The 26,397-nt window shown below is 29.1% G+C and overlaps 1 protein-coding gene across 1 annotated transcript; it reads left to right on the top strand.

Moving 5' to 3' along the window:
* Positions 1–1,872: 1,872 nt before the first annotated feature.
* On the top strand, positions 1,873–26,397 carry LOC111032443 (disintegrin and metalloproteinase domain-containing protein 9). The gene is made up of 18 exons (XM_022312778.1): positions 1,873–2,304; positions 12,939–13,048; positions 18,382–18,464; positions 18,546–18,621; positions 18,691–18,773; positions 18,840–18,955; positions 19,011–19,054; positions 19,137–19,319; positions 19,387–19,556; positions 19,634–19,849; positions 19,912–20,010; positions 20,121–20,280; positions 20,358–20,498; positions 21,831–22,003; positions 22,079–22,280; positions 22,366–22,561; positions 22,631–22,772; positions 24,140–26,397. Exons 1-18 carry the CDS (start codon positions 2,211–2,213, stop codon positions 25,590–25,592), a joined length of 3,741 nt encoding a protein of 1,246 aa, XP_022168470.1. The 5' UTR covers positions 1,873–2,210; the 3' UTR covers positions 25,593–26,397.

Raw genomic sequence — 26,397 nt, 5'->3', positions numbered from 1 at the left:
AATATATTTTTTCAATTATATGTTAATTAGATTTATTATTTTGTATATACTCGTATCAATTTTTAAACCAAAAAAGAACAACTTGATATTTGATAAATATGAGCATTTTCTCTTATTTTTATTTTTAAAGAAAGTAGTAAGTAAGGTACCTTACCCTACTGATGGTTAAAATTGGAGGATAGGTTGTTAGACAGCCAGTGGTAGTAATAGCCGATAAACATTAAAGTCGGGTACACACGATAATAAAAAATGCAATAGTTTCGGTTGGGGAAGAACTATCTATCATGCATACATGATAATGTGAGAGTGAATAAGTAGATAGTGTGATTGTAACCATCGTAGAGTTCATTCGGTGACAATTAGAAAAATAAGAAGTGCCTAGGCATAAAATAAAAAAGCGGTTAAGTGAATGTCGCTCTGCTGTACATTAGGTGTCTAAGAGGTATCTATATATATACAGCACTTGGTGTTATGATATAGTATTAGTATGTACTTAAGACATTAAGTATTTACACTTGCGGATGTATGTTCACGGGAGGAGATGAGAGGATGAACCCTTCGGCTTATTTTTGTCACATAAAATATATGACAAATCAATGAAAGTTTATTTTTACCTACATATATAATGACATAATGTGATCATAGAATAGTAAAATTTTCATATGTCCTTCCCTCTATCAAAAAAGCTGATCACATCTTTGGACACTTAACAAACAGTTATGAATAATATATGTACCTACCTACTTTCAAATTTATAACACAACAATATTGTGTTAAGTAATATTTATTTTTCATAATGTTGTAGACAATTTTTTATTATTTTAAAAATTCCAATTATTAATAACTCCACTTGTTTACGTGAAAAGAGGTTACCAAAATATAGACACTGAAATTTGTAGTGGCGGAAAAAGGAAATTTATATTGTTGCGCTGGCGATAAATGGAAAGATCGATTTTGGTGGAAAAGTAGATCACCCAGACGCGGTACCTACCTACCTATAAATCATTTACATTTATCTTTATCACCTTATGACTTGATTATTATTTATTTCCTATGTCCATTAAACTCAATGAGTAATTGCACACCAGACGAGCGCCACTTTTTCGACAATAACATTTTACTAGGTGGCAAAGGTATACAATATACATACCTACAAATATACAATTTTGTCTATATTTGCTAATTCTACAATATAAGCGGCAATCAATTAGATGCATAAAACGCTGTCTGGTTAGGTTAGAGGAGGTGGTACGACTCACGTCTCGTTAGTTGTTATTATAGTCGTTAAGCTCAATAAAATTATTCCTATTGGCTATTACAATTTAATAGGTAAATCATAATATTATTATTATACTTATACCTATTTCCCGATATCGGAACGATAGGAAGTCAAATGACTCATCACTCATCACTCATGACTCAAATTGCTATATTTTACCTAATAATAATTGACTGCGCGAGCGCAATGAAGAATTGTCGGCAATTCGGCATTATAGATTTAGATTATAACAGGTGTGCGAGGGCGCGACTATTTTGTTATTATTACTGTTGTGTTAATTGACTATATTTGCATATAATATCATAAATGATTAAACTATTAATATTATAATTGTACAACTGTCCGTTAAAATTTATACCATATATTTTCTATATTAATTATTGTTACTTATTACTTTATTAGCATCTGTGTTTTTGAGATCAACACACCTTGTAACTTGTAACTCGACTTGATGTGTAACTACTACAATTATGGGAAAAATGCGGCCAGATCTGGCTACACTGCAACCTTTTATAATAGTATCTTATTATTATTGTTGTTGATAAGTGGGAGTAATAAAGATAATAGAAGTCCTCTTGGTCAGGTCGAGTCAGGACTCAAGAGGAAGTGGAAATGGTAAAAAATAAAAATCGTGATAGTTTTTTTTTTTTTAATAACGTTTAGTTAATTATCATTCGCTCATCTGTTCCGTCCGCTTATGTGTAGGGTTCGTCGTGCCGCACGTGAAATAATTGAATTCTATTATAATATTGTAACTGTTTAATATTTAATATCAAAATTTTCATTTTTATGGTTATTTTTCGATTACATTGCTAAGTATTACCTACACAGTCTTATATCAACAGTATTACAATTTTTATACTCATTATTTTTTACTACACTGGTGTACAATTTAACAACATACTGAGCTTGATGAACGTTCATCGGCGATATGCTCACCACAAAGGATCATCATCATATACCGCTTATTGTCAAAGTGCTAGTTTTCATACTCTTAACATTAGTCCATATTCAATGTGTTTGCTGTGAGTACTTTAAAGCATATATTAATTGTATCCACAATGAGTCTCATAAGATCTATAATAGGTATAGTAAGTACCTAAGTAGTAGGTAATTTATTGATTTGTAATTAATTTGTCCTTTCAATGTTATGATATTGTAAGTTGTAATCAAACTCAATGTAGGTAGGTGCACAAACAGTCCCATTAAATAGTGTTTGTTGCTACTATTTCAAATTGGACCAAATTGTTGATTGAACTATAAAATAGTTATTTTACATATTTTAGCAAATATATCATTAGCTTTTCTTATTAAAAAAAATTATAATGTAGGTTCTTGTTAGTATGTTATTTTTATCATATTATCTTAAATCTGATGGCGAAAATATATCATGTAGATTTACAGTTTACTGAATTGAATGCATAGTTAAATTTATCATTTTTAATTCAATGGGGGATCATTTTTTATGATTTGTCAATGCATAACTATATTTTTTTAAATTACAATGTTGAAGACATATAATTTAATAATGTGCTCTTTAAGTTAAGAAATTACTGCCATTAGTAGGTATTATTGGCATATTGCCACTGAGAGCTAAATACATATGTTCTATGGACTATATTCATCTGGGTGATTTTTTTTCATTGTGGACTCTGACTAAACAATAGTTTTTGAAGCATTTATGTATAATATCTGTTCTAATAATATTTGCTGTTTTTAACTGGTGAACATGAGTCTTGTACTTTTTTTATTCAAATTTTCATCATCTCATTTATATTATAAGTGGTTTCTAAAATTGTAGAATATACTTTTTTTCTAATAGTATTCATCCCTGATTTCTTATCAATTGACAATTACATTGTGATCATGGGCATATATTAGGATGGAGATGGAAGAGGGCATGGAGGCCTTAAGAGCCCCCTAGAATGTTTTTAAGCCTCCCCTTAAAAAGTTTAGTCGGTGTTCAACACTTATAAGTTATAATAATATTATTACTTATTATTTGTTTTCTTAATTTACATCTATTTAGTTTTACTTACATTTAAGGACCAAACCTAGGGAGTAAGTTGAAGGTTAAAGCCTGCTTCATTTTGAAAATGGGTAAAAATGTCCCCTTCTTTACCTTTGTACCAAACTAAAAAAAAGTTTATAAGTACAACCCCAGATGCAATCCTCATTAGTTAAAAATTAAAATATTAACTATTAAATAATGTATTACTATGTACTGTGGTACTTACTATATTTAGTGGTTTATTAATGCTGGCTAATGGCTAATGGCTTGAAATGGCTTTATTGTGATTTTTATACTAACTTTCGGGAATCTTTTAAACCAAAATGTACTTAGTGAACGGTGAGGTCCTATATATTATTATGTATACACAAATTGTGTAACACAATGGATTGTTGTATGCATATAAATATTTTTATTTTTGTCAAACAATGTTTACTGATGTTAACATGTCATATGATATAAATTTTTTCTCTGCCATCTAGAAAATTGTTTTTTTTTTAAGGGAATGGTTGAATGATCCCATCATATAATATCTATTATTATATTATGCATATAACAGACATTAGTGTTCTCAATCGATGTTCTTTACACAATTCAGGAGTAATCTTTGTGGAGTCCCAAGGGTGGGGGGGGGGTGAAAATTTTTTTTGCATATACATACACATCTTGCTATTTTGGCATCAATAGGTATATCGTAGATGAGAAGTAATATGTTGTGCTGTAAGTACACTTTATATTCAACTCTATGTCTTTTTATAATATAATTTGTATTTATAATAGATAATTGTTTTATGTTTTGATGACTTATGACTAATAAAATTAAAACGTATTAACCATTTACACAGCCAATCCCTACAGATAATAGGTTAATAGTTTTGATAGATTTTTTAAATAATAAGTGATGAGTAGATAAATGTATGTCAAAAATCAAAATATTATTTTAATATTCATTAGGTATTGTATTTTATTACACTTAATGATTATGTAATACATTATACTACCTCTGTTATAAAACAATTTTTGTATTATATACAAATTCCATAAAACGATAGTATTTTCTCTTTATATTTAAATATCTATAAGTACCTAGATACCAGGAGAAATGACAAAAATCTTTGATGACAATTTTGAATAAAAGAAGACAATGATGATCATCAAATAATACCTATTTAATATTATTTAGGTTAACTGGTTAAATTATAGTTACATAATTGTGTATTAGGTACATTGTTTTTTTTTTTACCTAATGACAATATTTTATATTTAAGCTTCCTCATTGTTACACGGTAAATTACTATGAGTTATGAAACTTAGATTCACATAATCCAGTAAATGAACTGCATCACATCTATTAGTTTTATACTGCACTTTTCAGTGACATATCTTAAAACCTTGTGATATAATAAAGCTGTTAGAAGCGGCTGCTTCCCAGAAAAATCATTTCCCAACCCCCTTTTGTTTTAGTTACAGCCATTTCAAGATCAAGATGTTTCTGTTAACTGCATGGGTCGATTTCTGTCCGGTTAACTTGTTTCAAAATCCCATATTTTGTGCCTATATAATGGGTTACATAACATTAATATCATAATAAATAATTATACAAATATTACTTACACAATTTATACAAATTATCTTTGACGTCAGTTCAAATTGCTAATACATTTCCAATGACTATTAATAATGACAATTTCGAAACGATCGTATTTTTGGTATTATATGTATAATTAACATTTATCCATATTCTACAATTGGTCTACAACATCATTAGAATAAATGGTGATTGTCTTAGTGCAATTTACTCAAACATTTACTATTTGAGACAATGTCAGCCACCGGTAGTCAAATGATTTTGTCATGGAAATGTGGCTGATTATTTAACATAAAAAGTACAAAATAATTTGTAAATTTTGATGAATTTTGTAAAAATTTGAGTCTTAGAAACTTATAAAAAAATATTGTGACAACTTATGAGAAACCTTATATTATTAGATGTTAAATCATTTTTACACAACAACAAAAATTTTATCAAACACGGATAGAAAAAAAATTTTAAAAAGTCGAAAATTTTAAATGTTTTAAATGAACCAAAATATTTTGAAAATTATTTATTTTTCTAACAGAAATCATCTTCCAATCGAAAGATTTTTATTGCTCCAAAAGGTGGAGACAAAAAGATAAAAAAAACATATTTAACATTAAAATCATTAAGTACATCATAAGGTAGTCCACTCAGAATCTAAAATTTAACCATGAATAAAAAATTGTGGGTAATTTAAAGGTTAGATTGAATGGTGGAGGTATGTGATGTTTCAAAGTTAACAATAATTATTTTGCGTTGACTATAATTGTCAAAATTTAAACTTATATGTATCTAGATATATTTTTCAAATTTTTTATATCTGTAAGAATTATAATGAAGAACCTTATATTAAATAGTTAAGTTTTCTGACAAAGAAAAAAAAATAGAATTAACAAAAATCAAAAAAAAAAAATATTGCTGTAAAAAGTTTCTCAAGACAAAAAAATTAAAATATGTATTGCCCAGAATTCCAAAATTTATTTGTTTATCAAAATACAAAATAATAGGTTACGTGTAATTGTTATATTTAAAAAGCAAGTTTGAATTTGTTTCGGTCGATGTTTCGGTCTTATTACTTTATTTTTACTAGTTTAACATTATATTCTTAATTATATTATTATGTATACACTTATATATTTAATGGCATATTTAATCAATTCATATCCGCTGTGTTTATTATTTGTTATCATTTATTATTGTGATTTTAAATACATATTTCTATTCATTACAATAACAAATAAAAGATAAATTAATTACACTTCCTTTAAGCATTACATTTATAATCGTTCTCTGCACGTGTTTTCGTGTTCTAAAGGATTATAATATTTGCGTTCGTGACGATCCGGTTTTAAAGAAAGAAAATGCATGTTTATAAAGGGTTGCAACATAATACGAGCTTGATATGAAAACCACATCTATAGACATCCCGCATAACGTTGGATATAATATGATATTATTAAAAAAAAATAATGATGTAGGTACCTATATACCTTATATAATAATATTATAAACTATTGTGCATACTCAACACATAGTTATTTTAATCTTTAAGTTATACTTTGTGTGAACTGAACTATGACACTGTGTATAATATTATAAGTATTTATGACTTATGTTGTAACTGTGTACCGTGTAAATTAACAATATTCGATTCTTAGTTAAGAAAAGAATGTGTATTACAATATATATTATTTTGGTATGAATGTGTGACTACGTTTTCAAATTAGTGACATTTATGGCAATCCTGTAACCCCTTGAAGTTTAGATACACCGAATTGGTACCCGGCATTTTTGGATACAATCTGTTCCTATACGTGTATTGAATGAAAAATCTAATCCCAATATTATAAGGAAAAACGTATAATATTACCGTAGGGATAATTTTATAGTATAACTTTTGGAATTATCGTCATAATTAGGTTTTTATAATTTAGTTCACTATTTCGTGTATCGGTACTTTAACACAAATACATTTTTAAAAATAAAAATAAATAATCTTATCAGAAAAGTAATAAAATGTGGGCTAAATATTGACAGAGTTTTTTTTACTTTAGTCCCCGATACATCAACAAGTTCAAAAAAGTTCTAAAAAGGTGCCTTATTATTTCAAAATCTGATATCTCTACAATCTCCATATTGTGGCTTGTATTATAGATTATTTAAATTCCCATACTATCATAGTACCATGTCTATTATGTTATGTATAGTGCCTTATGCTTGTGGTGAACTTCAGTATGAGTAGGTACTGCACGGCGCATGTGTTTTGTTTATCCGCATAAAATAATTTAGTATATTATAATTAAATTTGTGTGAACAACAATTTATGTTGTTTTTTTGTATTAACGGAAATAGAAAAAAAATCTTAACCGTTTCTGTTGCATTGTTTCTCACCGCTTCAGTTAGGTACTAGTCCAACACGTGGGTATTTTTCATTCCGTTTTTTAATTCTAAGTTTTTATTTCGTTATTTTCTATTGTCATATTATTGGTTGTTGCGCATAACTTTTATTATGTAACTTCCTCGTTTTTTTTGTAAATTAATCAAAATATTTTTTAATTTTTAACTATGTATATTAGCCATTAGGTATTCTATATAGTATACATTTCTGGTTACCTTTAATGTGTATAGATCTACATGACATCCTTATTTTTAAAGCCCTTAGCATTTTTGTATCTTAATGATAACATTGATAACTATAGTATGTCATACTAATATATGTGATGCCTACTTTCTGTACATACGCAAATACTCTTGTAATTTTGTTTGTCTACATAGACTACAACGTGTTATTATTTTATCATAACAAACAAAACAATTGTTTAAGTAATATTTTTATTGTTTATTTTCTTCCTCCAAATATGTTCTTTATACAATTTTTGTTTTGCAACAGTGTTTTATCACAAATGTCTAGTAATTTCTAGTGCCTAGAAAAATTAGGCCAAGAAATATGGCTAGACCGACGGCCCTTAAACACATTGTTTACAGTTCAGTGTATTATTTATAGTAAAGGAAGTAATTTATACGACTTGTTTATGAAACGTTTTTACTAGTTAGTAGTTATGCTAAATGATCTTCATTGCTAAATAATAGTAATAAGATCTAGTAAACAATTTACTATCGTAATTTTTGCAAATTTTTGTATCTTTAAAATAAAAATGTACTTGTCATATTTAGGCCAAATAGACTAAACGGGTATGCTATAATAATATGAAAAAAATATTCCAAGAGTATAGTGATAATGTTAAAAAAATAACAATACTAGCTAAGGTATTCAAAGACAAAACCGGAAACCGAATCACGTAATTACTGGGTCGCTCTTTCTTGAGTTTTAATATGACACATTAAAATTATGAGTCATTATAATGAATAATATAAATAATTTTCATACTTCGGAACACTTTATTTTTTTATTTTCAACGAAGAGTGATTTTAGTTAGGTATATAATTTAGTCAGTGAAATATACAACATTTTTAGCATGCTGTTTAGCCTAAGTCAAACTTTCAATTATAAGGTTTTGTTGAAGTAAATTAATTCAATCAGTAATATTTAAATAATTTTTAATTGAGCTACCTCTTTACCAATAGAATTTTTATTGTTAACATAAAGGTTATTTTATTTTTAGTCCAAACCTTTGATGTGAACATACCATACCTTCTCTCGGGAAATATACTATTGTATTTCTGATTTATTCATTGTACCATTGATTATAAATACGGATTGTACATTTTTCTATATTAATGTGAAAAAAAGTAATTCTTAATCTATGCTACGATTACAGTTCATTCAATTGGTAATTTCATTGTTCCATCCTGTGCAGGATGTATGTATTGAATATATCATTCGAATACTAACTAAGTACTATATTCATATCTACGCCTTATGCAATTTATTTAATTTGGACTCGTATGCTTCGCTGTGTCATTGGAATATTCGATCATTGTGGTGGCTAACATGTCATCATCATTTCTGTTTAGTAACACTTCTATAGCTATACTTGATAAACATTTATTTGTATCGGATACCAACGATTATGAACGAGCGGTAATTGCAATTTGTAGGAAAGTGAAATTATTAAGATAATATAGTGCATACAGATTAAGGTTGTATGGGTACGTGTTTAAATATATCAGTTAATTAGTACAACTATATTTCTGCAAAGCATTTTAATATAATTAGTAATTATCGAGTTGAAACGAGGTATGCAAAATTGAAAATATATAACTAATTAAAAATATACAATATATAGATTATTACCTATTATTATTAATCTAGGTATGTGCTTTACAAGTAAAATTAATGAACCATTTTATTTTAGTATTTTTTCTCATTATTGGGAAGTATTTTTATAGTAATATTCGTAAAGAATAAACTAGCTAAAATAAATATAAATATATTTATGTATCTGTACAATTTGTATTTTATAAATAAAACATAAATCTAAATCTTACAAGGACGTCTCACCCGCATTTGTTATCTTCGTCATACAAGTGCGTTTTTAAATTTTAATACTTATCACACTTAAGTTATAACTCATTTAAAATAAAAAATATCAGAAAAAGCTTCAAATAAACCACAAACAATGTTGTTATCATTAGGTTTGATGTAATAGATTAATTCACTAAACTTGAACTACTGCACTTTAATTTGGTGTGTTGAGCTCTGAAAAGATGGTAACAACAAATTGGGTCAGACATTCTCTTAAAATATCTTAATTTCAATTATAATTCCGAAACGTATTTTTCATTAAGTACCCTATCATATTATACTCACACTATTATTTTTATCATAAATTACAAAACAATTGATTGATTTTAAAACTATAAATGTACCTATCTACTTGATATTTTATTGAGTTTTGTAATAAATCTTTATTTCAGCTGTCGTATATATATGTTCCTGAAAGGAGTATAGTTTTTCCAATATAATCCGTATATTCTTATATTAATATCATAATTATTTTTGAAATAGTACGTCACTACTTTCTGTATCATATTTCTATTTTGTATTATTAATAAAATAGTTTTTCTATTCAATGAAAATATATTTGATGTTTGAAATAGTTTCCAGAATCACTGTTTGATATAAGATTTTATATTATCATACATATAGCTTTTAGAATATTTAGGTATAGCGGGATTTATAGCTAGAATAAAAATGTTTAAGAAAATGCCACACCCGCCTGACGTATTTGCCTCTGTCTAACACACATACAATATAACAAATTTGCATTCAGAAGTGCAATACATTTTGCGTTGTTAAAGTGAATTGACCTATTATCACATTTTAAGGTAAGAAAAGCGAATTACGTGCATTTTAAGTACTTTGGATTGTTTAAGTACCTACTTGCAGCTCTTTAAAATTAAAGCCTACGAGATGCAAAAATATTGGTTCTGAAATACTGAATACAAATTTTCTATATGTCGAAATATTGTACGTTGGTAAGACGGAGACAATATATGCTGGTGTGGTTTTATCTGAATTAAAGAGTTCTGAATACTAACAAGTACATACATTTTTTTGAAAATCTTGATCTTTTCTGTAATTATCAAAAAAAAAATTAAAATACGTCAAACTAATTACTTATTAGTTATACATTTAAATTAAATTTATGTATGTCATATTAAAATTATTATATGTATTCATAAGTTAATATTTCGTGATAATAATTTCTCATAAAAAATAATTTTACTGTAATTCAAAATGTATATTTATTGATCCAATGTATGGATAAAATTTAGTCATTTAGTCATTTAGTGATAAGAATATTATCTGTGTTTTCTCAGAAATTTTTTTCGGTATTATAATTTTAAAGTGACTTAAAGTAACATTTTCAAAACGCAATTTTAAGAATGTTGAAATAATAAAATAGTACTATAGAACGTTTCATAAATTTAATTAGAATATTTAAAAACCAGGTATGATACCTACAGAAATTTTAATTTTTAGACTATCTTCACTTAACTCACCTTTTTAAGCGCATCACTGTAAATAATAATAATACATCTGAGTAGTTTATGATATAGAACTTCAGTTGTTTGCATTTCTTCAGAATTGTCCGTCGGTTGTGTACTCTTTGGTATTGTTAGCTCGTATGCATTTGGAAAATACAAAGGAGACAAAAAATTACCTCTTCTAAGTACTATCTAAAATACTTTTCTGATCTTAAACATTATTGTGAACCTTACACATTCCTCTTTGCTCAGAATTTAAAATTGCATTGTTGAATATGCAGTTATCTTAAATTCATATTTAAATTTAACTGATAATATGCAATTTTCACCATAATTATTAATTGGTTATTAATAATTGAAACATATTATTAAAAATTAAAAAGAATTAGCTATTGAATTGTAAAAATATTTATAGTTAATTGTTATTAGTTGAAATTAGTTTTTCTTGAAAATGCACTTTTATCTAAAAAAAAAAAGTGTAACTATATTTTTTAGGACTAAAATGAAGATCGGAACGTTAAAGAATATTATTTCTATAATTGTATGTAATTTTAATTGTGTTGTTCGTTGTTACGACATCATGCTCAGTGCTCGCCATAATGCCTATGAAAAACGTTTTGATTATTTTATTCTAATTTATAATTTTACAGCTAGAAAGTTGATTTTTTAAGGTTTTTCAATATATGTATTGTCTTTATGCATCTCAACGGGGGTGAAAAACGTGGACGAGTTATTTACTATGGAATTCGTAGAAACAACTTATTTTGCATAATATTAAAGCATAATTTGGAGTTTATTCAGCCTATACATATATACATATATATATATATATATATATTATATATATTATATTTAAAAATATATTGTATTATTGTTTTGTAAAAAACCAATCATATTTCTCGAATTGTATTTATTTCGTTACAAAAAAAAACCGCTTTAGTAATGATTTGTAGATACGGAGTTTGATATTAGGGAAAGTGTATTTGTTAGAGATTAGAGGTTTGAGGATACGAAAACGGTTGTTCAGTGATAGTCTTTTTGCTCTAATATGGTGGACTCATGTTAGTCTTTTGTCTATCGTAAGACCAGGATACTTAACTGCAGGAGAGGATGGGATTCGGTACACCGTATAGAGTTACTTCAGGGTAAGGAGCTGGTCTAAGTGTTATGGTGGTGTGCATAGACTTGTTATGATTGAATTTGATTCTCCATTTAGTATACCAATTCTCCATTGTTTGGTGTGCATTGATGGAAGCTTATATATAGCTCATCGACGCATACATAAAGGCTCCTAATGAGGTATAAAAATACACTTGAATACTGTACGAGTATAGGTACCAGAAGATACTAGTATAAATGACAATTTTTTTTAAAATATTTTTGAGGATTGGGACATCTGAGTCTAATATAATCTATAGATAATGAGCTACCAGGAAAATCTCGATTTCCTGATGGGCTTTTCAGCCCATGTAGGTAGCAACTGGTGGATGAGGAAAAAGTGAGTAGAACCGGTGATTTATACTTTGAGACTATAGTTGTTCTACTAAGATCGTGAATTATAACATCAGATGTCAAAGTTAATATTGCTTGCTCTTTTAAATATTTTTTCTTTTTGATTTTTTGTAAATAGTACATTAAATATAAATGTATTTATTAGTTTTAATTACTAAAAATGTATAGGAATAATCATAGACGATTTAAAGTTATGTTTGAATATAATCAAATGTGAAAAATACATATTTAAATACTATAATATTTTTCATCCTTCCCTCTTTTATACAGGTGAGGCTGAGCCTTACTTGCTTTACGCGGTGAGCGTCAACTGGAATGAAAGCCTTTTTGAAACTAGGATATGATTTTCTATATAATTAGAGAAGAGCATTAGTATTTTTTTCTTAGTTCAATATTTTGAAATGGTTGTATTCTGTTGGTATTCGGCGTTTTAATTTTCAACAGTGGGTACCTCATAATTTTATGTTGGAATATGAAATTCTATGTAATGAATAATGATTTAAAATTAATGATTCTCCGCATAATTTTTAAAGCAGCTTTTTTCTATATTGAAATAGGAATTTTATATTACTAGGTTTATATAACTGAATATTTGTAATTTTCAGGTGGAATGACTGACCAAATTGATAATCAATTCAATAATTATGCATTTATTGAACCTAAATTATTTAATGCAAGACATAAAAGAGAGATTCAATCAACCAAAATAAATCCGGTAAGTTATTAGTTTATTTTAAATTCTATGGGAATAATAATACTAATATTGTTTGTTTATCCTTATTGTTTTGTGTAATTTTTATAAACTGTAATCAATAACAAATTTATAAATACAATTATTTCACAGTTATTTAAGCAATGTAAATCATTAAAAAATATATTATTCAAATTATTTTATTTATGTAACTGGGTTTCCGATGTTTTAGTAATTATAGTGAGTAGTTCAATCACATGGATTATGTTATAACTGATAATTCCAACAGTACAATAATGACTGGTTGAATTGAATGTACATTTTAAATCCGTGATAATTATTATTGTGGGGGACGAGGTGACCGAGTGGTCTGACTCTTCCGCTGCGACGCAGCCGGTCGCGGTTCGATCCTCGGCCACCTTTTGGCATTTTTTTCCGGACAAGTCGCGGTGACCGGAGAGCAAGTGCTGCCATCCCCCACCCCCGGAGCATGGCAGAAACCTACGGGTGCCCCATTCGAAATTCTGCCAAAACAAACACACACGTGTTCCCCCTACCGTTCCAAAAACCTACAAAACCATCAATACAAAAACCTACAGTACCTACTAATAGCTAATGGCCACAGTTGCCGGGCTCAGGATCAATAAAAAAAAAAAAAAAAAAAAAAATTATTATTGTATATTTCTTGATTACATGCCTATTTTACATCACTGGATATTATATAATTATTAAAAGTCTGTACAGTATTAAACTATTTATTATTTACCCAGACAGATAAGATTTAATTGAAGACTGATTTCAAAGTTTCAAAAGTTTGTTTAATTGTCCCTACAAATACTCTTGAGACAACTTGATATTTTCTTCTCCACCTCACGGAAAAACATTGAATCATATTGTATACCTATATGTTTTCTAAATTATGATTATAAAAGTGCATCAACGACGATGCTATCTTAATTCGTAACGTAATTATCAGGGATATTAGCCGGGGACAACCTTAAAAAAATTCCGTTTACGAAAAAAAGGAAAAGGAAATTGAATATCTTATAACAACTTATTAATAAAGGAATCGATTTTAACTCAAAATACGTACCTATTATAACTACTGAAAAACATTTTTGACACATGTTCAGAATATAATTATTGAGTTGAAAAATCCAATATTGAGCACATTTGATGATATTATGTAGATTACTTTAAAGAATATAAAAAATAAATTCTTGTGAGTTGTGGTTAAATATTGAGAGTTGTGAGTACAATAAAATTAATAAAACCTTTGATTTCAAATAAAACATTAAACAAGGCAGGATAATTTGATGAATTGCCATAATCACAAGTATTTTTCAGAAAAATAAAATATAAAATTCCTTAACATATTCGATGATAAATGGTCAGATATTTTTTCAAACCGTTTGCATTGAAGTCAATTTTTCAAATTTAAAAATTATTATTACATTTCTTTTATGTATTCCTGGAACGTCGTTAAGCTTATATTTTCAATTATGAACAATTCATTGACTAAAAAGAAGAGCAGAATAGACGTTGGGAGTGTTAGGACTATGCTAGCTTGGTTGTAAAACACTAACAATTTCGAGAATTTCATGATCTTTTGTTTGGAAATTAAGTATCAGTAAAAAAAAACACTCATCCGATAAATGTTTATCAAAAATTACGTCAACTGTGTTAAGACACTGAAGTTTCTAAAAATTGATGTTATTGTCGTTTTTATCACTTATTAGTTCCTAATTTTTGTTATTATAAAAAAATTGAAAATTAATATGATTTAAACTAGTACAATAAGGCTAGGTTCACATGGACGCTCGTACACGCGCGTCGGTTAATCGTGCGTATTTAGATAATATGCGAGTGTCTTATACATCGTTCACATGGACAAGATTCTATTTCCGCGCGTAGACGCGCGTGGCTTCGCGAAATTGAATACTGTTGATTGTTATCGGACCCGATTTACGAAATAATATACAGTTACCAAGTATGGTGATATTATTTATTTGTTATTTATTTGACTAATATTATTATTACTTGTTGTTATTTAATGACGATTATATTTGAATTAATTCTATTTTTTATTACATTAAATATTAAAAAACTGTTGTTGATACTAATGTTGCTGTTTATAAAAAAAATCAAATATATTAAAAAATAACATACTTCTCCAAATTTTTTTTCATACTATATTTATAGGTTTTTGATTAAGCCACACCTTAGCTCCCTCCGCCTTTATCAAACCATTATACGTAATTAAAATTTACTCGAGTCATTGTACTTACACAAATAGCTAACCTTATCTTAGAGTTTTCGAAATTCTAAATGCTCACGTTAGGTATATTAAGATTTTTAAATGTATTATTATTTTTTATTAGAAAGGAGAAAATATCCATTATTTTAAATATGTATAGTTAAAAATTATATTTAAAATTTTTTAAAGTTTCTATAATTTAAACCTATCTGTTATAATATAGTATTTGATATTTTGATGTTATGCGCTGGTACAGCAGATGATTCATAAATTATTATAATGTGTATTATGCTGCACCTGCAGCAAGTTTTTGTTGGCGTGTAAACAAGTTGAAGAGCAGAACCAAAATGGGTACCTAGTTATATTTATAATAATATTATATTAAAACTAAAATTTCGAACCAGTTGTAGTAAACCATAGTTTCCTTGTTTCTGATGCATTAGGTATAGGTATAATTATGCATTTTAAAATGCACATTTAATCTGCACACTGTGATTTATTGAGAACAACTATAATTTGTTACTATTCTTTTACGTGATGACTTATCTGTGAATTTTGATCTTCAATGCCGATTTGCAACGATGAATGGTCGTTGGAGTTTGGAGATTAAAACAATTAATCCAATTTTAAACCATTAGATTGCTAGTGTGACTTTAGCCTTAGCGTGATAGGTAGCTTAATTATAACAAACCTCTGCAAGGACGATTCTTTCCACGTTGGATAATAATATATCAATAATATCGTTAAAAATATTTATCAGGTACCTTAACTTAATTAAAATATTGGCCGGTGATAACACAGCCTCTTAATTTATTACGTTATATATACTATTAGTTCTCGGGGACTCCAATGATTATATTATCTAAACATTATTAGCCAACTATCTGTATGAATTTAAGGTAGGGTTTCCGGTATTTTGTAATTACGACTACACTTAACCTTTATGTGTCTCTTAAGAAACTTTTAGACGACCCATAAATTGTTGAATTATAATATTTTATTGAATCAATAACAGTAAATGATAAGTTATTCACTAATTGTTGAACCAACATAAAATATTGATTGAAATGGGATTAAGATTGTCGGTAACCGGTACCTAACTCCACGTCTTAAATAAATGTAAGGATATACTATTTAAAATGTAACTATTTTAGTCATGGTTCATGACACATAGACAATATAATATATGTGAGCATACAATAATAATATTTCACCAGTTTTACATAAAAAGATTGTACATCTCATGTGCTTACAGCTTACTATAGTACTTTCTGGGTAAAATTATTATAATTTTAAATGCATTTATTAGTCTCCCCTGTATACATTTTAAAGGTACAAAAAATAAACATTAGATACGTACTGCTTTCGTACAATGTACATTGTACACGACGTGCTATACATTTTCAAAAACACAATCCAGCATTAACAATTTTTTTTTTTAATTACAAGATGGGTTACATTCAAATACCTCAACGATTCAAGTAATATATTATTATGCACCTTAAACACTAAGTATTAAATAAAATAATAATTCGAAATTCCAAAATAATATGAATTTATGATGTGACACAAAATTACTTAATTACATAATAACGGCAATATCGTATAATATTCTATAGTTGGTATGCATCATATATGCTCGTAAAAAAAGTTATGATTTAGGGTTCAAATAAAATATGTAATACAAGTTACAGCATTGTCATCTACTAATTTTGTATTGCGTGTATAATTATAATTTCCAAACAAAATATAGAGAATGCAGAAAAAATACGATGTAAAATAATAATTGAGTTGGTAGAATTTGAATTTATATTTTTTGCTTCTACTGAATTTGCAGGCTTTATTAAAATCTGTATTTAGGTTTTTATTTTCTCCAAATTACACACAAAGTTTTTAATTAAAGTTCTGTATAGTGCAATATCCCATAAAAAGACCAAACACGATCTTAAAATTGTAAAACTTTCCCTAAAAACTGTAAAATATTGAAATATACTCGATTTGTATACTCTTTAAGAAGTAGTAATTTTGTTCACACTTTCATGAAACATATTTAGTGCTTACTTAGCTGACGATATAGACATATCACATATATTTTTATCGACCTGTTAAAATATACAAGCCAAGCCCTAGTTATCTGTAAACCGTGTACTTACCACAGAATAATTATTTTGTGTACCTATCTATGTAGATTGTAGGTAACCTACCGTATTTATAAGTAGAGCCTCGTATCGTTTACCTTGAGGCTTTAAGAATAGTCTTTATTATTGCATCGTCTAAGATCTTCCAATCTTTGTACATGCACTTCAAGGACACCTCTGAACTGCTACATTGTCACTAATTCATCAGATTCAGAAAATTGTTGTCCATCCGTGTGAGTCACTCGACGAACAACGTACTCTTTTGAAAATGTAATATTTCTTTCCAAACATATAATTTCTATCATATAATACTGTCTGATTCATTATCAATAGCCAATAACAAAATGTAATCCAATATACTTTGGTAAAATAATATTACAACTTACTATAATATTTAAATGAATATTGGTTTTTAAAAAAATGTTGTATTCCTTTAAAAATGAATATAATTTATTCATAGTTATTTTATATTTAGTCATCCAAAAATTTTCCTTAGTGTGGTATTGAAATAAAAAAAACATGGACAATGCTTAATGATTCAAAAATTAATTTGCTGGACTGATGTTTGAACTTGTTTGGAACACAAAAAGTCTAAACCGATATTTTTTATCTATTTGTTTTGGGGGTGTCTTTTGGTCAGTCGCTTACTATTCTTTAATATATCTGAATAGTGAATACTAAATATCCATTAATTTTAAAATACAAATAATTATAACTCAATGCAAGTTACATTATGTCATATAACTCATGTAATGTGCGAGAAGTTAAATATAGATTAATATCGTCAATGTTATTATTTGTAATTAATTTGTTTCTGTTCTGCATTATGATTATATAGGTGAAAGCCACAGTAATTATTATCAATCATATAGCCCGACAAGATATCTACAATTTTAACTTTGACTATTGTATTTTACTCAATAACATTGTGATTTTTATTTTTTTGTTTTGTACTTTTGTAGAATGGCCTGGAGCATGCCCATGGTATTACCTTAATATTTGTCGACAAACAACAAGAATATATTATTGATCTCAGCCTCAATAGGTAAGTTAAGATATTATTTAATCAACAATAATAATAATAAATATAAAATTTATTTATTTTGTTACTTTTTACTATCTGCAGAGGACTAATTCCAGTTCATTATTTTGAAAAACATCAGAAAAATGGAGCTCATGTAATAAATAGACCAAAAGCAAACGTAAATTAATATTTTTATTACATCATAGAAGTTTAGTTATATTTACTAAATTTATAATTAAATTAATAGGAACTTGAATTTTGCAATTATAATGGTAAAATTCGTGATTTGCCAAATTCCTGGGCAGCAATTTCTACATGTGATGGCATAAGGTTATTATAATAACTTCTTATAAAGTAAAAGAATGATTAAATAATTAGACCCTATTATTTGTATAGAGGAATGTTTTTTGATGGAATTTCATACCATTATATTGAAAATGTTGAACTCAAATCAGGTGATAAGTACCATATTTTGTACAAACATGAAAATCTTAGAACTAATTATACCTGTGGTAAGTGATTGTAAAATTATTTTTTTGAATTTTAAGCATAAAGTTGTGTTTTTAGGATTTCCTAGTACTACTGAATTTACCTCTAACGAAATCAAATACGTAAGTAGATTTATTTTTAGCAATATTACTATGATATATTGATATAAGTCATGTATCATTGTACCCATAATAATTCTTGTAGAAAAAAAGAAACACAAGGTCTTTGAAGTCTTTGAAGCCTTTGAAGGGACCTTACAATCAAAATGACAAATCTAGATTTATTGAATTGGTAATTGTTGTTGACCAAGAAGAGTATAAGTCTTTTAATAGTGAACTGCCAAAAGTCTATCAGCATACTAAAGATATTGCAAATATAATAAATTCTGTAAGTTGTACTGTTCTTTAATATTGTAACATTGCATGAAATGTTATTTTTATTTATATTTTTTCAGCTTTATATACCACTAAACATATTCGTTGCGCTCGTTGGAGTGGTCGTGTGGACCGAATATAATGAAATTACATTAGTGTCAAATGGTGACACTACATTGACTAATTTCTTAAGCTATCGTCGTGAACATCTTGTCAAAGATCATCCTAATGATAATGCTCAATTACTAACGTACATATTATTCATTGAAAATCATAAATATTATATAATTTATTTATTGTTTTTTTAATTTTGATTTTTTCTTTCAGAAAAGTACAATTTGAGAACGGTATTGTTGGTAAAGCTTTAAAAGGACCCATATGTACTTATGAATTTAGTGGTGGTGTAAACAGCGACCATAGTTTTGTACAAGGTTTGGTAGCGACAACTATAGCTCATGAAATAGGTCATAATTTGGGTATGGAACATGATACACCTGAATGTGACTGTCCCAATGAAAGATGTGTTATGGCGCCTTCCTCGGGGTAAAATGATTGTTAGACCTACATTTTGCCAACAGTGTATTTAATTTTATATTTTTGTGCAGGTCACTGAGTCCAACCCACTGGAGTTCTTGTAGTATGGAATATTTAGCGTTAGCGTTTGAGCATGGAATGGACTACTGTTTGAGAAATAAACCTGCTAGGTAAAGTTTACTAAACATAATTGTTAATGTATTTTCTACATTTTCTTTTAAATAACAAATATTTAATGTAATTATATATATTTACTCGAATTTTATGTTTCTATTGTTAGATTATTTGAAAGCCCAGAGTGTGGTAATAATTTTGTAGAAGATGGAGAACAGTGTGATTGTGGGGTAAAAGATATGTGCACCAATCCTTGTTGCAATCCAGATACGTGTATGTTTTATGAAAACGCCACTTGTGCTACAGGGCAATGTTGTGACTTAAATGTAAAATGAAAATGATTATTTTTATTTTTAATTAATGTTCAACTTACTACAATTAAAAGTAAATTTCATTTGTTTAGACTTGCCATTTTAAGTTTGCCGGTGTGGAATGTAGATCAGCTTCACATGAATGTGATTTACCTGAGTACTGTACCGGAGATTCAGAGTACTGTCCTGATAATGTGTTCAAATTTGATGGATCCACTTGTGAAAAAAATCAGGTTTGTTTTAAATCTCTCCTTTACTTTTTTCATTATTTATTAACAATATTAAAAAAGTTATTAGTAATGGTCATTTTCTTCTATTTGCAGATGATCTAAAATTATTTTTAAAAATTGATTCTCTTAATGGCAGTTATTTATTACAAAATATCAACTCTTTAGTTAATTTGGCGAATGTACATAATCTTGAACTCAATTTTTTGACATTTCACTCAATGTCATTTTACAGAACCCGTGATAGATTTGATTATTTCTACTCTATCAATACTAGTCCTTTAATGCGATCTGAAAATAAAGTTTTGGACCTAGGTATCACGTTTGACCGCGATTTAAATTTTCATTTCCATTTGAACACTATATGCTGTACGGTCCTTAAAATGCTTGGTTTTATTAGTAGAATTTGTAACAAGCTTAAGCTACTTTCTCCCATAAAAACCTTATATTGTGCTTATGTAAGGTCTATTTTGGAATATGGTGCTATTGTATGGGATCCTTCCACTTGTTGTGGAAGGGATCAAATTGAGCGAGTACAACGTAAATTCCTAAAATATGCTGCATTTAAAAGTATTATTTTTAAGTATCGACGATCCACCTCATGATTATTATTCAATTTTAAATAAACTTGGTTTATGGTCCTTAGTTGATAGAAGAAAAGCTGCTTACTTGAAATTTCTCCGCCTACTAATAGATGGCTATATTGATTCCATGATTTCCATGATTAACTTTAAAGTCCCTTACTCTTCCGTCCGTCAAATGTATCCATTTTTTATTCCAAAATGTAACACCAATTATTCTGAGAATCAGCCAATCCTTAGAATGATGCTTATGGCAAATAGTGATCCATTTTTTTATTGTCATATCTTTTATTGTGTTAATCACGTTTTTATTTAAGTATAATTAGTTATTGTCACTTATTGTTATTGTTGTTATTCATAGTTAAAATTTTAATTAGTATTATCATACTATGTATAATTGAGCTCAGCCCGTATTGTTGATAATAAATAAATAAATCAACTGTATTTTAATTTTTTATGATAACTTATCATTTTTCTTGAAGTCAAGTACATATTAGAAATTATGTGTTAGAATATCTTAGATAATCATTTCGTTAAAAAAAATATAGGTACTTTCTACTTTCTAAAAAAATATTATGCTGTTCAATCTTTGAAACGATAACATAAAAATATAAATTAAATGAAAATGAAATTTTTAATGCATAAATGCTTTTTATAATTTATAAGTACCTATTATACAACTTGATTTTTGCACACTTGCATCAATTAATTTATTGTAAATATAAAATTTTACTTTATAATTTTATTTCTGTTATAGGCATTTTGCTTTAATGGATCTTGCCGTACACATGCAGATCAATGTCGTTTATTATGGGGTCCCACTGGGGAATCATCAGCAAAAGAGTGTTATCAAATGAATAATAGGGGTTCACCACAAGGTAACTGTGGTTACAATCGCCTGAACAAGTCCTATGTAAAATGTGCACAGGAGTAAGTTGATTTTTTTTTACTCATAATTTATTGAAATAATGTTTGATTTTGATTTTATATATTTATTCAATGTAGTAATGTACAATGTGGCATGTTGCAATGTAAGCACAAGAATGAGCGCTTAGAATTTGGTATGGAGACTGTATCCACTGTATCGCACACATTTATTAACCGTGATGGATTAATGATACCTTGTAGAACTGCTATTGTAGACTTGGGTCTTAATGATGTTGATCCTGGTTTAACACCGGATGGTGCAAAATGTGGTGAAAATAAGGTTTGTATTATCATAATTTAGATTATTTTAGACTATGAAAATTCTTTTTAATCATATAGAATTGTTTATTGTTTTAAATTGTAAGATGTGTGTGAAACAAAAATGCATGGCAGTGAAGGATTTCAGAGCAATTAATAATAATTGTGGAAATGATTGCAATGGCAATGGAGTATGTAACAGCAAAGGCAATTGCCACTGTAAAACTGGTTATGCGCCACCATACTGTGATCATCCTGGTCCTGGTGGGAGTGATGATTCTGGACCAGCATCTAGTCCAAACAGTACTTATTTTATGTTTATAATTTTGTTGTATTAATTTATTTTATATACATGTTTTATTATAATTTTAGCATTCAAAGGATTCATGACAGGAATGTATGTTCTAACATTTGGGGCCATTCCACTCTTGTTAGCTGTTTTGTTATTTGCCTATTGTTCTAAGAATCATCGTTCACCATCCGACTGGAATAAAGCTAACCGCAAAAAGCTATCGTATGTATCTAAATGTTTGCCATTTATCGAACGTTTGCAACATTTGATCATTGATGATGGTGATGGTGATAGTAATGCTTACACTACTACTACAGCTAGACCACTGCCTAGTATAAACACTGTGTCATCCTTAGTTACGCAATACAACAATGAGATTTGCTTAGAACCATCCAAGACCAGTAGTTTTTATAATAATAGATCAAAGTCAATTTTAGAAAATGCTTATACCAACAACGCATGTTCTGTACCACCACCAAATTACATTGATGCCGTGAAGTCTCGTCTGAGTAAAAGTGATATTATTATTACAAATCTCTTGTCTACCACTAATCCTCAAGTCAATAGTTATTTGCAAGATGGTGTATGGGAAAATTCAAAATAATTATTCTTTTAGAGTTAATTATAATTAATATATTTTATAATGACCATAAAGTGGACATAACATAATTATTTATACTAAATATTTAAGTCTCGGGGATCCACAGCAACTTGATAATTTAACATCTCTAGTAATCTACCACCTTTATTTTCAATAATAATGAGTCTATTGTTATAATTTGTATACATTTGCATGTTTTTTTCTTTTAATTCAAATAATTAAAATACCAACTCTGAATTGAATATAATAATTTTTTTTACACATTTTTATCCAAATAATGGTATAACATTTTAAAATTTAAACCGTGTGTATCAATATGTTATTAGTAATTACTAATACATTTCTAATTTTTATGCAAAAAATATATATCAAATATTAAAATCTATCATCACAAATAAAATTGATAAATTCAACCATCAATTCCAATGAACCAATTCTAAAATTGAAATTTAAGTTGGATCTGAACTAAATTTAAAAAATCTCAAATCTCAAAAATGTTGCATATTTTAATATGTTAAATATGTACTTTATTTACTATTGTTTATCGTTATTACTTTCATTACAATTTTATTTATTTCTGTTAAATATTTTGTAAATTATTAACACTAAAACCTTATAAATTATGTTTAAGAACATTCATTTAATTTAACATTATTACAATAGCAAATTAATTCTTGCATAACATGTAATGCACTTAGGATGCACATGCCTTGGATGTGAGTGTTTATTTTTATACTACATTTTTGCTTTTCTTAACAGCTAACACAAATTACATTTATATTGTTTTATTTTTATGTGTTGCTTTTTGTTTTGTTTCTAACTGACTAACTACTGTTTGTATATGACTTTGTATTATATAATATTATAATGTACATTACTTGGTCTATGAGACATCAACCTTGTCTTATGTACATTTTATTCAACTGAACTTTTGCTATTCGTCATTCACTTGCCGGTGTTAAATATTTTCAAATTTATCTTTTAACAGCAATGATTCAGAAGTCGGTAACAAACCTAATGGTACTGTATCACCTTCGAGTACATTATTGATAGACAATCAAAAACCACCGACACTTCATGCGGATCTGGTAGGTAACTACAAAGGATTTAGCATCAAACCGTTAGTACCCAACGAACATCCGGTTGTCTCTCGAACGCCAATCAGACCGGCACCTTCTGCACCTGCCTCGGTTGCCGTGACGAATGAAAGAGGTGGTAGGCTACAGATAAGTCAACCAGTCTTGGACGCGACTACGTCATCTGCCGTGCACAAGTTGGTTTCGGTACCTTCGAAACCGGCTCCACCCGTACCGACCGCGGCCAGACCTGCGTCGATGATGGCGGTGGACAACAAAAATAGTAATGGCGGCGGCGGAGGGGGAGGGTACCCGACACTGCGCAGGATAACGTCGTTTATGAAAAACCAAAAGACCGACGAGAAAAAACACACGATCCCTCGCGCCAACACCAAGTTTGACAAAGAGGTATTGAAAAAACTAGAAATATCAAACCCGATCCTACAGAAGGAAATAAACGTACCGTCGGAACCGTTGCCACTGGAGGCGGACCAACACAAAGCTGTCGTGCTCAGGGCGCAGAGTCTGCGCATCGCCAACAACGCCAATCACAGGCCTCGCGTACCGAACTTCGGGTCGATGAAGTGCAAACGGCCCACCAGCGTTGCCGCCACGACGGCGGCGTCGTCTGCCGTCTCCTGTTCGAGGCCCACTTCGCCACCGCCGCCCCGACCGCTGGCTTCACACCCAGTCCAGACCCAAGTCGACTACCAGATACCGCGACCGCTTGTGACCGACGGCGACCGGCCCGCAAACGGCAGTTGCGAGGAGCCGCTCTCGGAGAACATCTATTCGGTGATCGACGAACGCCCCTCGACGGACGTGGACGAGGACGATTCCTGCGCGTACAAAGTGCCCAGGTCATTAGAGAGTTCGTTGCTGGGCGAGATCGTGTCGGCGATACAGGAACGCAATCATGAGTCCATTTACACCAGTAAACCAGGCGTCGATGTTCCGCCGCAGCAGCAGACTTACGAAAACTATAAGTTGTCGCCGGCTAGTTCGACCACCAGTTCTGGGTACATGCGCCCCGTGGATGTCAAGTCACGGGCCGCCTCGTACGATCAGCCGGACTTAGTCAAGAACTGTGACGAAAACCGTTCTTTGAACCCTTCGCCGGACGTGCTCGAGGCCAAAAAGCAACCTACAGCCGATAAACCAACCGTTCTGTTTCCAAAACCGGTTGTCGGTGTGGCCAGCAAGTTGGCGTTAACAGCCACGGTCGGTCTGAAAAAAAAACTTTCGGACGGTAGTCGATACCCTTCAAAAGGTGTGGCCAACATTCAGAAGAAATTTGAAAGCCACGGAAATGTACTGAAAAACCCTCCAGTATCGGCCAAACCAACCATCACTGGCAACAGGTAAAGGTAGCCGACAAAAACTGCACAAGGATGTTTTATTATTATTATTTGTTTTTTGGGGGGTAGACGAAAGACTGCTGTCATGATACCCGCTTTTTTATATACAATTTTTTACATACACAATGGTGCTTATATTTATCATTTTTATTTCGGAGTTAATTACTCATGTGTAAATATTTTGGTGTACATAAAGTATTGTTTTATTCCTTTGAACAAAATGACTTATAAAAAAAAAAACTTAATGTGATAAACTTTACTCAAAATTAAATTTATTTGTGTTCAAAAAGTGTTAGTTCCTTTACAGAAAATATTGCAAATTTCAATTTCTCGGATTAGTATTATAATATTATTTTCATTTTTAAGTATACTCTTCATGCCAAGCATCAAATTTAATATGTATAGATAGTTAACCAAACCTTCCGGGTGCATTATTTACCGATGGCTTCATGGCTTATAACTCTATTCATAATTTTTATTTATTTTCTCTACTTTTTATTTTACTAGTCATTATGTTTAATACTTTAATGTGAAGTTTATATATATATTATTCTATATGTGTTTTGTGTTCATGTACCTATTATACATTTTCATCTTCGTGCTTTTTATAGGCTTTATTATACCAGCTAATGCTCTCTGTCTACAAATCTTAACGACTATATTTGCTAATTGCTAAACAGTGTAATTTGTTTTTTTTTTTAATTCCACGCTGCTAGATTTATATGTATTTTTTTTTTTCGCAAATATTTACTTCAAAGGAAAAATAAATAAAAGACACTAATGTTATTGACGCCAAAGGCTCATGTTCCTCA

This window comes from Myzus persicae, unplaced genomic scaffold, assembly GCF_001856785.1.
Source record: "Myzus persicae strain clone G006 unplaced genomic scaffold, MPER_G0061.0, whole genome shotgun sequence".
NCBI classification, from domain to species: Eukaryota; Metazoa; Arthropoda; class Insecta; order Hemiptera; family Aphididae; genus Myzus; species Myzus persicae.
The sequence above is the reverse complement of the archived record's forward strand: the minus strand, read 5'-3'. Positions and strand labels throughout refer to the sequence as shown.

What these genes read in the sequence shown, in the direction of transcription:
- LOC111032443 (XM_022312778.1), top strand. Translation starts at nt 2,211, where the DNA reads ATGCTCACCACAAAGGATCATCATCATATACCGCTTATTGTCAAAGTG. An exon ending in AATCAACCAAAATAAATCCG is followed by an intron (nt 13,049 to 18,381) that starts GTAAGTTATTAG and finishes GTACTTTTGTAG; the next exon opens with AATGGCCTGGAGCATGCCCA. An exon ending in TTGAGAAATAAACCTGCTAG is followed by an intron (nt 20,011 to 20,120) that starts GTAAAGTTTACT and finishes TTCTATTGTTAG; the next exon opens with ATTATTTGAAAGCCCAGAGT.